Source organism: Poeciliopsis prolifica, unplaced genomic scaffold, assembly GCF_027474105.1.
Source record: "Poeciliopsis prolifica strain line A6 unplaced genomic scaffold, Auburn_PproV2 SCAFFOLD079, whole genome shotgun sequence".
Lineage (NCBI taxonomy): Eukaryota > Metazoa > Chordata > Actinopteri > Cyprinodontiformes > Poeciliidae > Poeciliopsis > Poeciliopsis prolifica.
Window position 1 is genome coordinate 936,934 of NW_026562454.1, and position 13,084 is coordinate 950,017.

Genomic DNA, 13,084 nt, shown 5'->3' on the forward strand with positions numbered 1-13,084 from the left:
CAAACATCAAGCCAAACCTGATGCAGGTAGGAAACACAGGGCTCACCTGTGCTGCCTGCTGATTGGCTCTCTGGGTATGAACTCACCAATCAGGAGCCCAGGTCTACAATTTAAACCCCCAGGTGTTGTTGTCAGTGGTCAGCCAATCAGAAAGCAGTCTGTACATCCGGGTCTTTGCTGACTTCCTGTCACTGAGGCTCAATCTTTTTTGAGGAAACGATGAAATGAGACTGAAGCTGAAGGTTCAGAGGCTGCAGTGCTGCACCTGCCCTCGAGGGGGCAGTGTGAGCTCCTGCACAGCTGAGCAGGATAAACAGGTAAAGTGTGTTTTTAACAATTGTTGCAGTAAACAGTCGGTGTAATTATCTGCTGTTTCCCGCCTTGAACTTTAGTTCAGTGGATTTTCCTTCGACGCGAAAAGCTGCAAATAGACGTTTAGCTTCTGTTAACCGATCCCAGAGCAGCAGCATGCTTCACTTATTAATCATCTAATCCTGCAGAGACGAAAACAGATTATTTAAAGGTACAGGGAGAACATGAGGCCTGCAGCACACGCAGCTCCTCCTCAGTGCGGTGCTGCCATCTGGTGCCCAAACTCAGAGTTGCAGCCTGTTTCCTGCAATCTGTTCAGCACCAATTTACAGACTGCAGACACCCAATGCATCTCACACAAAATAACAAGACCAAACAGACACAGCTCATCAGAACCAGAACCAGCTCAGTCAGAACCAGAACCAGCTCAGTCAGAACCAGAACCAGCTCAGTCAGAACCAGAACCAGCTCATCAGAACCAGAACCAGTGGTTCCCTCCAGTAATTGCTACCTGACTGATCACCTGATCAATAATAAATTATCCGTCTTGTCCTCTGAAATGCAATGAACAAAATGCAGCTGCATCATTTTTGTCAAGTCTTAATTCTGAGTATCTTATAGTGACTGTTGCTTGTGGGGAAAGAGATAAAACTGATTTAAAACCTATTTGAGGTCCAGTTTGTCTCCAGACAGGCTTTGCAGGAATTACATGTTGTCAATTGAAATTCAGTTGCTTATCAATCACTGGACCCAGATCAATCACTGTATCAGCCAGAAGGCCCAGATTAATTGCATCATGGAGGGAAAGGTTTGAGTTTCCTTTAGTATTTCCACTACTTGGGTGACGATAATGTTAATTTAATTATTAAGTTATATGTGTTAGAAATGATAATTTTATGGCTGTTCTAAATGTGTATTTATGGTTGTTTTTTAGGTTTGAAGAATGAAATAAAAATCATTTCATGCTGGGTCTTCAGCAGCAGTCAGTCCAGGGCAGAAAGTTAAATGTTTTATTTTTAGTGAAAATAAAAATTTTTATTAAAAATGAGGCGAGTTTGATGAGCTCATGTTTGGCTCCAGCAGCAAGACTGCAAGCAGCTTTATGCTTTAATAAATGTTTGGATCGGAGGCCATAATGGACGTCATTTCCTCTAAACGTCTGACGGAGGTGAAATCGTTCAAGTTATTAAGACTCAGGAGAAAAGTGTTGATGAGCCTTTAAACCGCCGTCATGAAAAGCTGAACGTAGAAGTTCAGTAAAAAGATCCGACTGGAACCTGATGTGTGGCAGACGCTACATCAGACCTGCAGCTTCACTCCTCACACTGAGAAACGACCAGCCATGACGCTCCGCCATGACGCTCCGCCATGATGAGCCGCCATGACGCTCCGCCATGACGCTCCGCCATGACGCTCCGCCATGACGCTCCGCCATGACGAGCCGCCATGACGCTCCGCATCCGTTGGTTCAGACCAGGATGATGTGAAACTTTGCAGCTCTGGACCAGCGGCTCCTCGAGGCCCAGGGCCAAAACCTACAAACTCTCTGCGATTGCAGCGGGAGTTACCAAAACCGCTTTAAAAAGTTATTGTTCTTCCCACAATAGCAGAGGTTTTTCTGACAGACAAAAATAAATCCCTAACCCTAAGACCTGGTCAGAGGTCAGAGTTCGTCCCCTGAGATATGAGGGCACTGTGGTGAGAGCTGTGGCTCTGGTTGAGGAAGACTTCAGGCAGAAGATTAGCAAGTTGCTAGCAGAAGAGCTGAAGAGGGTCCAGCAGTTTGCAGTGGATGTGACTCTGGATCCTGATGCGGCTCATCCTAACCTCATCCTGTCTGGTGATGGAAAACAGGCCAAACATGGAGATGTGAAGAAGAATCTTCCAGACAATCCACAGAGGTTTTCTCACTGTGTTTCTGTTTTAGGACAGCAGAGTTTCTCCTCAGGCAGATTTTACTTTGAGGTTCAGGTTAAAGGAAAGACTAACTGGGCTTTAGGAGTGGTTAGAGAATCTGTTGACAGGAAGGGAACCATCAACCTCAGTCCTCAGAAAGGTTTCTGGACTTTCTGGTTGAGAAATGGATATGAGTACAAAGTTGGTGCTGGACCTTCAGTCCGTCTGCATCTCCATCCTGGTCCAGAGAAGGTGGGGGTGTTTGTGGATTATGAGGAGGGTCTGGTCTCCTTCTATGATGTAGATGCTGTAGATGTGATTTACTCCTTTACTGGCTGCTGCTTCAAGGAGAAACTCTACCCGTTCTTCAGTCCTGGTCTTAGTGATGGAGGTAAAAACTCATCTGTCTGATCATCATGCTGGTCGTTGATCTGATGACAGGATGAATAAATCTGCATGACTGTGTTGAAGTCCTGCTGGCGGAGAAGTGAGTTTGGAAACATCCTCAGCAGGAAGTCAACAGTTCAGTTCACAGATGGATTATTTGCTGCTTCTTCTTCTGTGTTCTGCTCATTTTCAGCGTCTGATCAGATCAATAGAGCACAGCCTACATAAGGAGGCCTTAGTCCTCAATATGGCCGTCGCAGGTTCGAGTCCCAGCCTGATGGCATTTTTGCCTGATGGTGTTTTGCGCCTCCAACCATACAGCATGCCACCGATTTGTAAGGATGTTCTTCCTCCTCCTCCTCATTCCTTCAGTGTCCAAATCACAGAAGTGACTTAAATGACAGACTATTGTGTGAAGCACTTGGAAAAACTAGTTTGTAATGAAGTGTGTGAGCATGTAAACGGTTTGGAGCGTTTCTGCCAGGCTCCTCTGGATCAGACCTGCTGAAACTCACTGATGATGTGCAGCAAAGACCTGCTGACACCTTTTAAGACGCCAAATATTTTTACACTAATAAAAACTGTTTTCATCTTTCCAGGCTTTCGTGTTTATAGTACACTGTAAAAAAAACTGTCATTTTTACAGTAAAATACTGGCAGCTGTGGTTGCCAGAATTTAACCGTAAAAATTACAGTCAGCTAATTTTTACAATTGCTGATTCTACAGTAATAAATGGTGTTTTACTTAACCTTTTACTGTAAAAATGACAGTTTTTACCATTGAAATTGATCAAGTTTTATCCTAAAATTTACATTAAAACAATATTACAAATAGACTGAATTCCTCTATAATTACAGGGTTTTCTCTGTATTTTAAAAAGTATACTTTTTTTGAAATTATAGAGGAATTCAGTCTATTTGTAATATTGTTTTAATGTAAATTTTAGGATAAAACTTGATCAATTTCAATGGTAAAAACTGTCATTTTACAGTAAAAGGTTAAGTAAAACACCATTTATTACTGTAGAATCAGCAATTGTAAAAATTAGCTGACTGTAATTTTTACGGTTAAATTCTGGCAACCACAGCTGCCAGTATTTTACTGTAAAAATGACAGTTTTTTTTTTTACAGTGTATCTTCGTTAAGATGCACCAATTTATCGGGGCGAATTTCCTTCATTTTGGGAGATCGGCCGATTTTTACAGATGAAACCAGCGATCTTCTCTCGCTTGGCAAATGTGTCAGAATCAACTGTCCTCTTTTGCTCTGACAGATCGGCCCACCAAGTTATGTCTGACTATTGCCGACTCAACAACTTTCTTGTTTTATTGAGCAACATTTCATGCAAAAAAAAAAAAAGGTATTGACCAAAATTGGAACGGGCAGGTTAAGCTTTTGAAAAGATTGGTAATCACCGATCGGCCAGAAAACTGCGAGCGGTGAGACGCCAATAACCTTGGTTGACCTTTGGATGTGAAGTGGTGGCCCTGTTAGCATGTTTAGCCCTGTTAGCATGTTTAGCCCTGTTAGCATGTTTAGCCCTGTTAGCATGTTTAGCCCTGTGGCACAATGGACAGACAAAAACTTTGAACTTGACAAGGACAGCAGATTGGAGGGAATTATTTGCTGTATTTCGCTATGACGTCCAGCAGAGGGCGCCATCAGTTTAAGTCTTTATAAGACTATTTTTCTTGATGATTTCATGTGTCAGGAGGTCAAAGTTCATGGTTTTTATGCAGCTAAAAGCAAAACCACTATGTTATACTGAACCCTGAACACATCAGATCATTTCTGCAACAGAAATTAATTTTCTCTTTTGTTTCTCTTTATGGGATGAATTCATGTGTTCATTGATAGATGAATGTTCATTGATCTGTCAGTCTGTGGTCTGATCTGAGTTTATTATAATAAATCCATAGTTTCATCATGTGCAGCGTTTGTGTGGCGGTTCAGTGACGTCAGGACTGACAGTCCAGCAGCTCAACGCAGTTCAGGAGATTTTATCAGGAAAATTTGGGCCAAATTATTGATTTATTGATATACATATTTTTTATTCTTAAAAGAATTTGTATATTAGGTTATTGTTAACCTTTCCATACATGAGTCAAAAACCTCATTTGAACGAGCAAATAAAAAAGAAAGTCCAAGAAAATAGACAAATATATTGAATTGGTGAGAACATTGATCAGAATCTGGTTCTGATCAGTGACTGAAATGTTCTGCAGAAAAAAGTTTTTTAAACGACTCGTTTTCTGTTTGGCTCCCTCTGCTGGTTTAGGCGCGTATCTGCAGCTTGAAAAACACGTTAATATGAATTAATGTGAATTAATAATCAGCCATTAATGATCTCTGATCATAACATGATCCAAAGAAGAGGAACCAGCAGGACCGACAGGCGACCCGTTGGGTTTCTCTACATTTATTATGATGTAAAACAGAAACAACATGTTGTTCCGTACCTCCTCCAGTTACATAACGCCTCCACCCAGACTGGTTGCTGACCTCTGACCTCCAGCACACATGGAGGAATGAACAGAGGATGACATAAGAAGTGTTAATCCTCCTTATCCTGCGCTGACGGATCACAATCAGCCTGGAAATCCTCGGCACGCAGCTGCTGCTCCCTCAGCTCATTGTTCCAGAACCAGCTTCTCTGAAGTGGACCTCCAGAACCCGAGCCTTCCAGAACCCGGGCCTTCAGGTTCTGGAAGGGCCCAGAAACATTGTTCTGCAGAAGCTGCAGCAGAGCAGAATGACAGAGGATCCGATTGTTTCACAGAAACCGGGTCCTCTGTTGGGAGGTTGGACCCGTCGCACTCTGGTACCGCTCTGGTACCGCTCTGGTGCCGCTCTGGTACCGCTGCGCTTCACATGCTGCATTGTTAACCTCTGGAGCAGAAAACAGCTGATCGTATGTTCAGTCTGCTGCTCCATCTGAGACCCAGTCCTGTCCAGAACCACTGATCCGGATCGAATCACAGTTCTCCGGGTCACATTGGACCAGATTGTTAAAAGTGATACGGCCCCATTGTCCTCCAGAACCAGCAGAAGCAAAGCTGCAGCTGGAAACCCGTTTCTGTCAGCTTGAATCAAGTTCGTCCATAAATCTTTCCTTTCGGACTGGAAGCAAGTCGCCGGACCGAGTCAAGATCTGCTTCATGTCACAATGAGCAGCAAGACGATACCGAGCCGGGTTCTGGTCCTGCTGTGAAAACGGTCAGGAGGTAATGTTGCAGGTTTCACTGGAATGAAGTGAAACCTTCTGTCGGGAATTACAACTTTATGAATAATATAACATAGAAACTAGAGACACTTGGAGGCTGTTAATCCTCTGGAGCACAGAGACGTGTTGCTGTGGGAGGAAGCTGGAGTCCCCAGGAAAAGACAGCGAAGCACAGGGAGAACCCCATGATTAGGCTGGGATTCAGACCCAGAACCTTCTTGCTGCAAGGCAGCATCACCGGCCAGTGCAGCATCACCAGCCAGTGCAGCATCACCAGCCAGTGCAGCATCACCGGCCAGTGCAGCATCACCAGCCAGTGCAGCATCACCAGCCAGTGCAGCATCACCGGCCAGTGCAGCATCACCAGCCAGTGCAGCATCACCAGCCAGTGCAGCATCACCGGCCAGTGCAGCATCACCGGCCAGCGCAGCATCACCGGCCAGTGCAGCATCACCAGCCAGTGCAGCATCACCGGCCAGTGCAGCATCATCAGCCAGTGCAGCTTCACCAGCCAGTGCAGCATCACCAGCCAGTGCAGCATCATCAGCCAGTGCAGCATCACCGGCCAGTGCAGCATCACCAGCCAGTGCAGCATCACCAGCCAGTGCAGCATCACCGGCCAGTGCAGCATCACCGGCCAGTGCAGCATCACCAGCCAGTGCAGCATCATCAGCCAGTGCAGCATCACCGGCCAGCGCAGCATCACCAGCCAGTGTTTTATGCAGGTGCATCAAGAAAAACCTTCCATTTCCACTAATAGATGCAGAACATCATCATGGAGGAACCTTCCTGTTCGCTTCGTCTTCAGTTCCTTCCTGAAGGAACTTCATGAAAATCTGCAACAGTCAGAACATTTAGCTCAGATGTTCCGGTCCGACCCGTTTGGACCGGAACCGTTGGACGTGACGGTGATCCGGTTTGTCGAGCTGAAGCTTTAACCCTCAGGCTCCCGGGTGGCAGTCCTGTCTGTAACCATGGTGCCGGCCGGCGCCGGCCGCCTGTCCGTTCATCCCGGCCCGAGTGCGTTTCTGGGTCTGGCTGCCAAGAACCAGATTTGAGCTGTAGATTAATGATGAGCATGTTGTCCCGATCCGATAAATCTGACATGAGCAGTAATCACATCCAGCCGGGCCAGAACCGCAGCAGAGGATAAACCCCGAGCTGCTCACCACAAGCTGGAGCAGAACCGGCTCCGGCTCCGGCTCCGGGTCCGGGTCCGGGCCGGGCGGCTCCGGCTCCAGGCTCCGGGTCCGGGTCCGGGCTCCGGGCTCCGGCTCCGGTCCGGGTCCGGGTCCGGGTCCGGCTCCGGGCTCCGGGCTCCGGCTCCGGGTCCGGTCTGCAGTCCTGCTGCAGGTCCATTTCATATGCAGGCGTCAGGACTGCAGGACGAGCTTCAGAGTTCTGACCCGGTTCTGATTAGCTGGTTCTGATGAACTGAGGGAAATGGATGAACTAAAGGTTTTTATTTCTGGACGTCAGAGTCGCCAAATGTTCATAAATACAGTTTAAATCCAAATTTATCAACTTGAACTTTATTTCCTCTGATTCAAATTTAACTGATTTATTTATTTTTCAGGAAAAACAAGAAAGATTTTAAAATTAATACCAGTTTTTAATTAACACCTGCCACACTTTTAAGTTTTCTCTTTGTGAAATATTTAATAACTTTATTATGTTCAATTTGTGTTCAAGCGTCACATGAAGTCCTGGGAAAAACACCTGCAGTTTTATTTGTCAGGGTCTGAAATGTGTGAAGATTTTGAGTTTGTGAAGTTGACCTGAAAACATGAACGAGGTCAGAGGTCAGAGGTCAGAGGAGAATCTGATCTGGTTTCAACATCTGCAGCAAACTGCTGTGGATGTTCTACCAGTCAGTGATCGCCAGTGTCCTCTTCTACACCGTGGTGTGCTGGGGAGGCAGCACATCCAAGAAGGACACGTCCAGACTGGACAAACTGATCAGGCGTGCCGGCTCTGTGGTCGGCATGAAGTTGGACTCTCTGGTGACGGTGGCAGAGGCGATGACACTGAACAAACTGCTGGACATCATGGACGATAGCAGCCACTCTCTACATGCCGTCATCAGCAGCCAGAGGAGCCTGTTCAGTGACAGACTGCTGCTTCCCAAGTGCCGGACCAATAGATTCAAGAACTCCTTTGTCCCCACGCCTTCAGACTGTACAACTCCTCACTGGGGGGTCGGAGGTGACACAGGACAGAGGGAAGAAGGAGTAGTTTTTCTACAAATGTGAACTCCATATTTATCAGGCCAAACCATACAGTGCAATACCATATCACTGGTCAATCTATCCACCAAATTGCTATAATTTCCTTTTGTGTTGTATTTATATTCTTTGTTTTGTATTTAATTTATATTTTTTTGTATTTTTTGTGTATGCTTACTGTGTGCCACATTTTTGCCTGTGAGCTGCTGGTAACTATAATTTCCTGAGGGAGTCTTCCCAAGGGATCAATAAAGTCAAGTCTAAGTCTAAGTCTAATCTGATCTGGTTTCAATCTGATCTGGTTTCAATCTGATCTGGTTTCAATCTGATCTGGTTTCAATCTGATCTGGTCTCAATCTGATCTGGTTTCACAGTCCAGATCAGGATGAAGAGAAAAACTGGGATGTGATTCTGATAAACACAGAAGATCAAAAACATCCAAACAGCTGGGAGCAAAAAATCAAAGACCAACAAACATCAGTCCAAAGTTTTACTGCAACGCTTCAAAACGTCATGAAGATGAGAAGCTGCTGGTCTGGACCGAACCGGACCGAACCGGACCAGACCGAACCGAACCGGACCAAACCGAACCGAACCGGACCAGATCGGACCAGACCGAACCGGACCGGACCAAACCGAATCGGACCAGACCGAACCGGACCGAACCGAACCGGACCGGATCGAACCGAACCGGACCAGACCGAACCGGACCAGACCGAACCGGACCGGATCGAACCGAATCGGACCAGACCGAACCGGACCAGACCGAACCGGACCAGACCGAACCGGACCGAACCGAACCGGACCGGACCGAACCGAATCGGACCAGACCGAACCGGACCGAACCGAACCGGACCAGACCGAACCGGACCAGACCGAACCGGACCGGACCAAACCAGACCGAACCGGACCGGACCGAACCGAACTGGACCGGACCTTGTGAACTCGGAGGAACTCTTCAGAACCATGAAACACTAAAAATGATCAGGAGTAAAGTAAAAGTTATAAATCAAATTCCAGCAGATCTTTGGATCTTTGTTCCATCCGGTACCAACCCGACTCCACATGGAGGATTCTGTCCGGTTCTGACTCACCTGGATGATCCAGACCCGACCCGGTTCACCCTCCCTTCCCATCCAGGACAGGATTCTGGATTAGTTGGTTGGATTTGATCACCTGTTCATGTCTCAGTCCGACCCGTTTGGACCGGAACCGTTGGGTCCCACTCAGATCATCCCTTCCTCAGGTGACTCGGGTCTCACCTCCGGGTCGGACTCGTCTCTCTGCAGGTATCCACGGCGACGGCGAGGAGGAGGCGGGACCTCCATTAAACATGAAGATCTAAAAATACAGGAGGCCTCACCTCCTCTCTCCTCTCTCCTCACCTCCTCTCTCCTCTCTCCTCACCTCCTCTCTCCTCACCTCCTCTCTCCTCACCTCCTCTCTCCTCTCTCCTCACCTCCTCTCTCCTCACCTCCTCTCTCCTCACCTCCTCTCTCCTCACCTCCTCTCCTCACCTCCTCTCCTCACCTCCTCTCTCCTCACCTCCTCTCTCCTCTCTCCTCACCTCCTCTCTCCTCTCTCCTCACCTCCTCTCTCCTCACCTCCTCTCTCCTCACCTCCTCTCCTCACCTCTCTCCTCACCTCCTCTCTCCTCACCTCCTCTCTCCTCACCTCCTCTCTCCTCACCTCCTCTCCTCACCTCCTCTCTCCTCACCTCCTCTCTCCTCACCTCCTCACCTCCTCTCCTCACCTCCTCTCCTCACCTCCTCTCTCCTCACCTCCTCTCCTCACCTCCTCTCCTCACCTCCTCTCTCCTCCTCTCCTCACCTCCTCTCTCCTCACCTCCTCTCTCCTCTCCTCCTCTATCCTCACCTCCTCTCCTCTCCTCCTCTATCCTCAACTCCTCTCCTCTCTCCTCACCTCCTCTCCTCACCTCCTCTCTCCTCACCTCCTCTCCTCACCTCCTCTCCTCACCTCCTCTCTCCTCACCTCCTCTCCTCTCCTCTCCTCTCCTTCTCTATCCTCAACTCCTCTCCTCTCTCCTCTCTCCTCACCTCCTCTCTCCTCTCCTCCTCTATCCTCAACTCCTCTCCTCTCTCCTCACCTCCTCCTCACCTCCTCTATCCTCACCTCCTCTCCTCACCTCCTCTATCCTCACCTCCTCTCCTCTCGTCTCCTCTCCTCTCCTCCTCTATCCTCACCTCCTCTCCTCTCTCCTCTCTCCTCACCTCCTCTCCTCACCTCCTCTCTCCTCACCTCCTCTCTCCTCAACTCCTCTCCTCTCTCCTCACCTCCTCTATCCTCACCTCCTCTCCTCACCTCCTCTCTCCTCTCTCCTCACCTCCTCTCTCCTCTCTCTCTCTCTCCTCACCTCCTCTCTCCTCTCCTCCTCTCTCCTCTCCTCCTCTCTCCTCAACTCCTCTCCTCTCTCCTCACCTCCTCTATCCTCACCTCCTCTCCTCACCTCCTCTATCCTCACCTCCTCCTCACCTCCTCTCCTCTCCTCTCCTCTCCTCCTCCTCCTCTCCTCTCTCTCCTCTCCTCTCCTCTCCTCTCCTCTCCTCTCCTCTCCTCTCCTCTCCTCTCCTCTCCTCTTCTCTCCTCTCCTCTTCCTCAGTGATGAATGGTTACAGCAGAGCAGGTGACGATAAGCTGAGTGGTTCTGGTCGTATCCGGTCCTTCATCCGGTCCAGTGGTTCCTGTTGGACATCAGAGGAAAAACAGAACCACAGAAGAAGAGTTGAAATCAGGAAGGATCTGACGGACCGCACGGGCCTGGTTCTGGTAGAACCAGACGTGTTCAGAGGTGGTTCTGTTGGACCAGAACTTCACCAAGAAAACAGCAGGACGATCTCATTGGGCCGACCCAGACCAGAACCAAACAGAACCATCAGAGCAGTCGGTCTGTTCATCCATCCTTGATAACATTTTTATTCCAAAATAATTGGAAAGACAGAATCCGGTCCAGAAGCGACAGAACCCGGTCCAGAAGCGACAGAACCTGGACCGAGCCGGACCGGTCCAGGTACTGCTGATGACCCAAAGATCAGTAAAGGTTCAGGAGGGACAGGATTCTGGACCCGACTGGTGGATTTAAAGTGATCAGAACCAGGAAGTGTGTGTTCTGGTTGACTGACTGGACCGGTTCTGGTCTCCTGATCCTCCTTCAGTTTTCCGGTTTTCCTTTTTTTTCTTCCTGTTTTGTTTCTCTTGTTCTTCCTCATCCAAACTTTTCGTCCTCGTCCTGCTGCTCTTCCTCCTCCTCCTCCTCCTCCTGCTGCTCCTGGAGGTGAGCTGCATGATTGGGCGCCAGGTTGGAGGGAGGGCTTCGGGAATCACATGGTTTACGTTTGCAGCTCTGTCAGACGCCATTTTGGAGGAAAGTTTGGGATTTGTGAGACCTGGAAGGCTGCAGGGAGAGGAGCAGGAGGAGTGGGAAGGAGCAAACAGGAGGACTCGTCCACTCGGGGAGTGGGACACGCATTCAGCTCTCAGGCTGCGGCTTGCAGGGCTCTGAGGTCTGCGGGCCGGTGCGGGATCGGGCGGTGGGACAGAGTGAGGACTGCCTCCTCCGGGCTGGAAGTTTGTCCCGGGTTTTGTGGAAGGAGGTGCGGAGCTCCGGAGCGGCTCGGTCTCCTCCTCTGCAGCCGGAGCAGCAGCTGCAGCGGCGGGCAGCTCCTCCTGCCTGGCTCCCTGCCCCTCAAACTGGGTGTGTTTAACGCGGACTTTGGCGCAGAGCAGATCCCGGATCCCAGCTGCTGGAAAACAGATTCCCAGTTTCCTTCCAGCGCCGAGCAGCGGCCAGCCTGCGCGCGGCCAGCCGGCCGGAGGAGCCGCTGAGGCGGGGAAGAGCAGCTGGGAGAGCCGGGTCCTCCCCGGAGCTCCTCTCCCCGGAGCTCCCCTCCCCCCCCCCGGACTCTAAGTTTTCTGCGTGGTTCTGTCCCGGTTCAGTATCGGTTCGGTTCAGGACCGGTTCGGTTCTGGTGTCTGTTGGACGGGTCAGGAAGTTTGCTCGCTGTGGATTTTTATTGGCTTCTCTTGGATTTTACGGGGAAACAACTGGAAACCTGTTTTCTGTGCGGGACGTGTGTGTGTGGTTCTGAGCTCCGACCGGAACCGAGCCGAGTCAGAACATGCCCGTTAGAAAGAAGGTAAGCCGCTTTCACTTCTTCAGACTAACACTGAAAGCTAACGGCTAAAAGGAGCTGAAGTTGGTGTCACAGTGACAGCTGGTATAAAGGGCTGTTCCGCAGGTTTTAAGGACCCTGAACTGCTGAGGTCTACACTTTAAAACATTAAATTCATCTCTAGTGCTTAAATATGGAAACTGCTTCATAGAGTTTATGAAGCCTTTTGTTGATTCTTTAAATAATTCTTAATGTGAAAATTCTTCTCATTAAGAAATGTACGAAGGGCCAAACAGCACAAATAAAACCATTAATTAAATGTACCATAAAATAATCAAATGCTTAATTTGTTATTTCATCTGTAAAAATCACCCATCAAAATTGTAGGGTGGAGCTTTTACAGATTTGTTGAACTTATGGGAACGCTCACAAATATCTTCCATTTGCAACGACTGCCATAATTTTCTAACTAGTGGAGTTGATTTTTGTCCCTTCAGGGCCTCCATAGATGTAGTTTTTTCCCCAGTAAATATAAAACGCACCTTCCTGCTGTCTTGGTGAGATTTCTGTGAGGCATTGGAGGGAACTCATCTTTTTGGGAAGGGGTTCCAGTCGAGTTGGCGAGTAGATGTGAAGTGGTGGTGTGAAATGTCCGAGAGGTTCTGTGTTTTGAATGCATCCTAGGTGGCGCCAGATCAGCTGATTAAAGAAGCTTTTTGGGGTTTTTTTCTGTGATTGAATCTCATCAATAACAACAATTAATGACTTCTGTTAAACATCAGAATTAGTCGAATCGCTGAGATACTTTGATTTGGACTTTTTAATATTTTAACTACTTAAGGACAAATCTATTTAAAAATGTTTACTTTTAGTTTATTATAATCAAAGTTTTTCCACCAGGATCCAAAAG

At 48.3% G+C, this 13,084-nt stretch overlaps 1 protein-coding gene across 1 annotated transcript; it reads left to right on the forward strand.

The window, feature by feature from the left end:
- Nucleotides 1–224: 224 nt before the first annotated feature.
- On the forward strand, nt 225–2,619 carry LOC129352743 (zinc-binding protein A33-like). The gene is made up of 2 exons (XM_055021848.1): nt 225–317; nt 1,963–2,619. Exons 1-2 carry the CDS (start codon nt 225–227, stop codon nt 2,617–2,619), a joined length of 750 nt encoding a protein of 249 aa, XP_054877823.1.
- Nucleotides 2,620–13,084: the final 10,465 nt, after the last annotated feature.

Coding starts and splice junctions, on each gene's coding strand:
- LOC129352743 (XM_055021848.1), top strand. CDS start 225: ATGAGACTGAAGCTGAAGGTTCAGAGGCTGCAGTGCTGCACCTGCCCT. Junction 318..1,962: donor CAGCTGAGCAGGATAAACAG/GTAAAGTGTGTT, acceptor CCTAACCCTAAG/ACCTGGTCAGAGGTCAGAGT.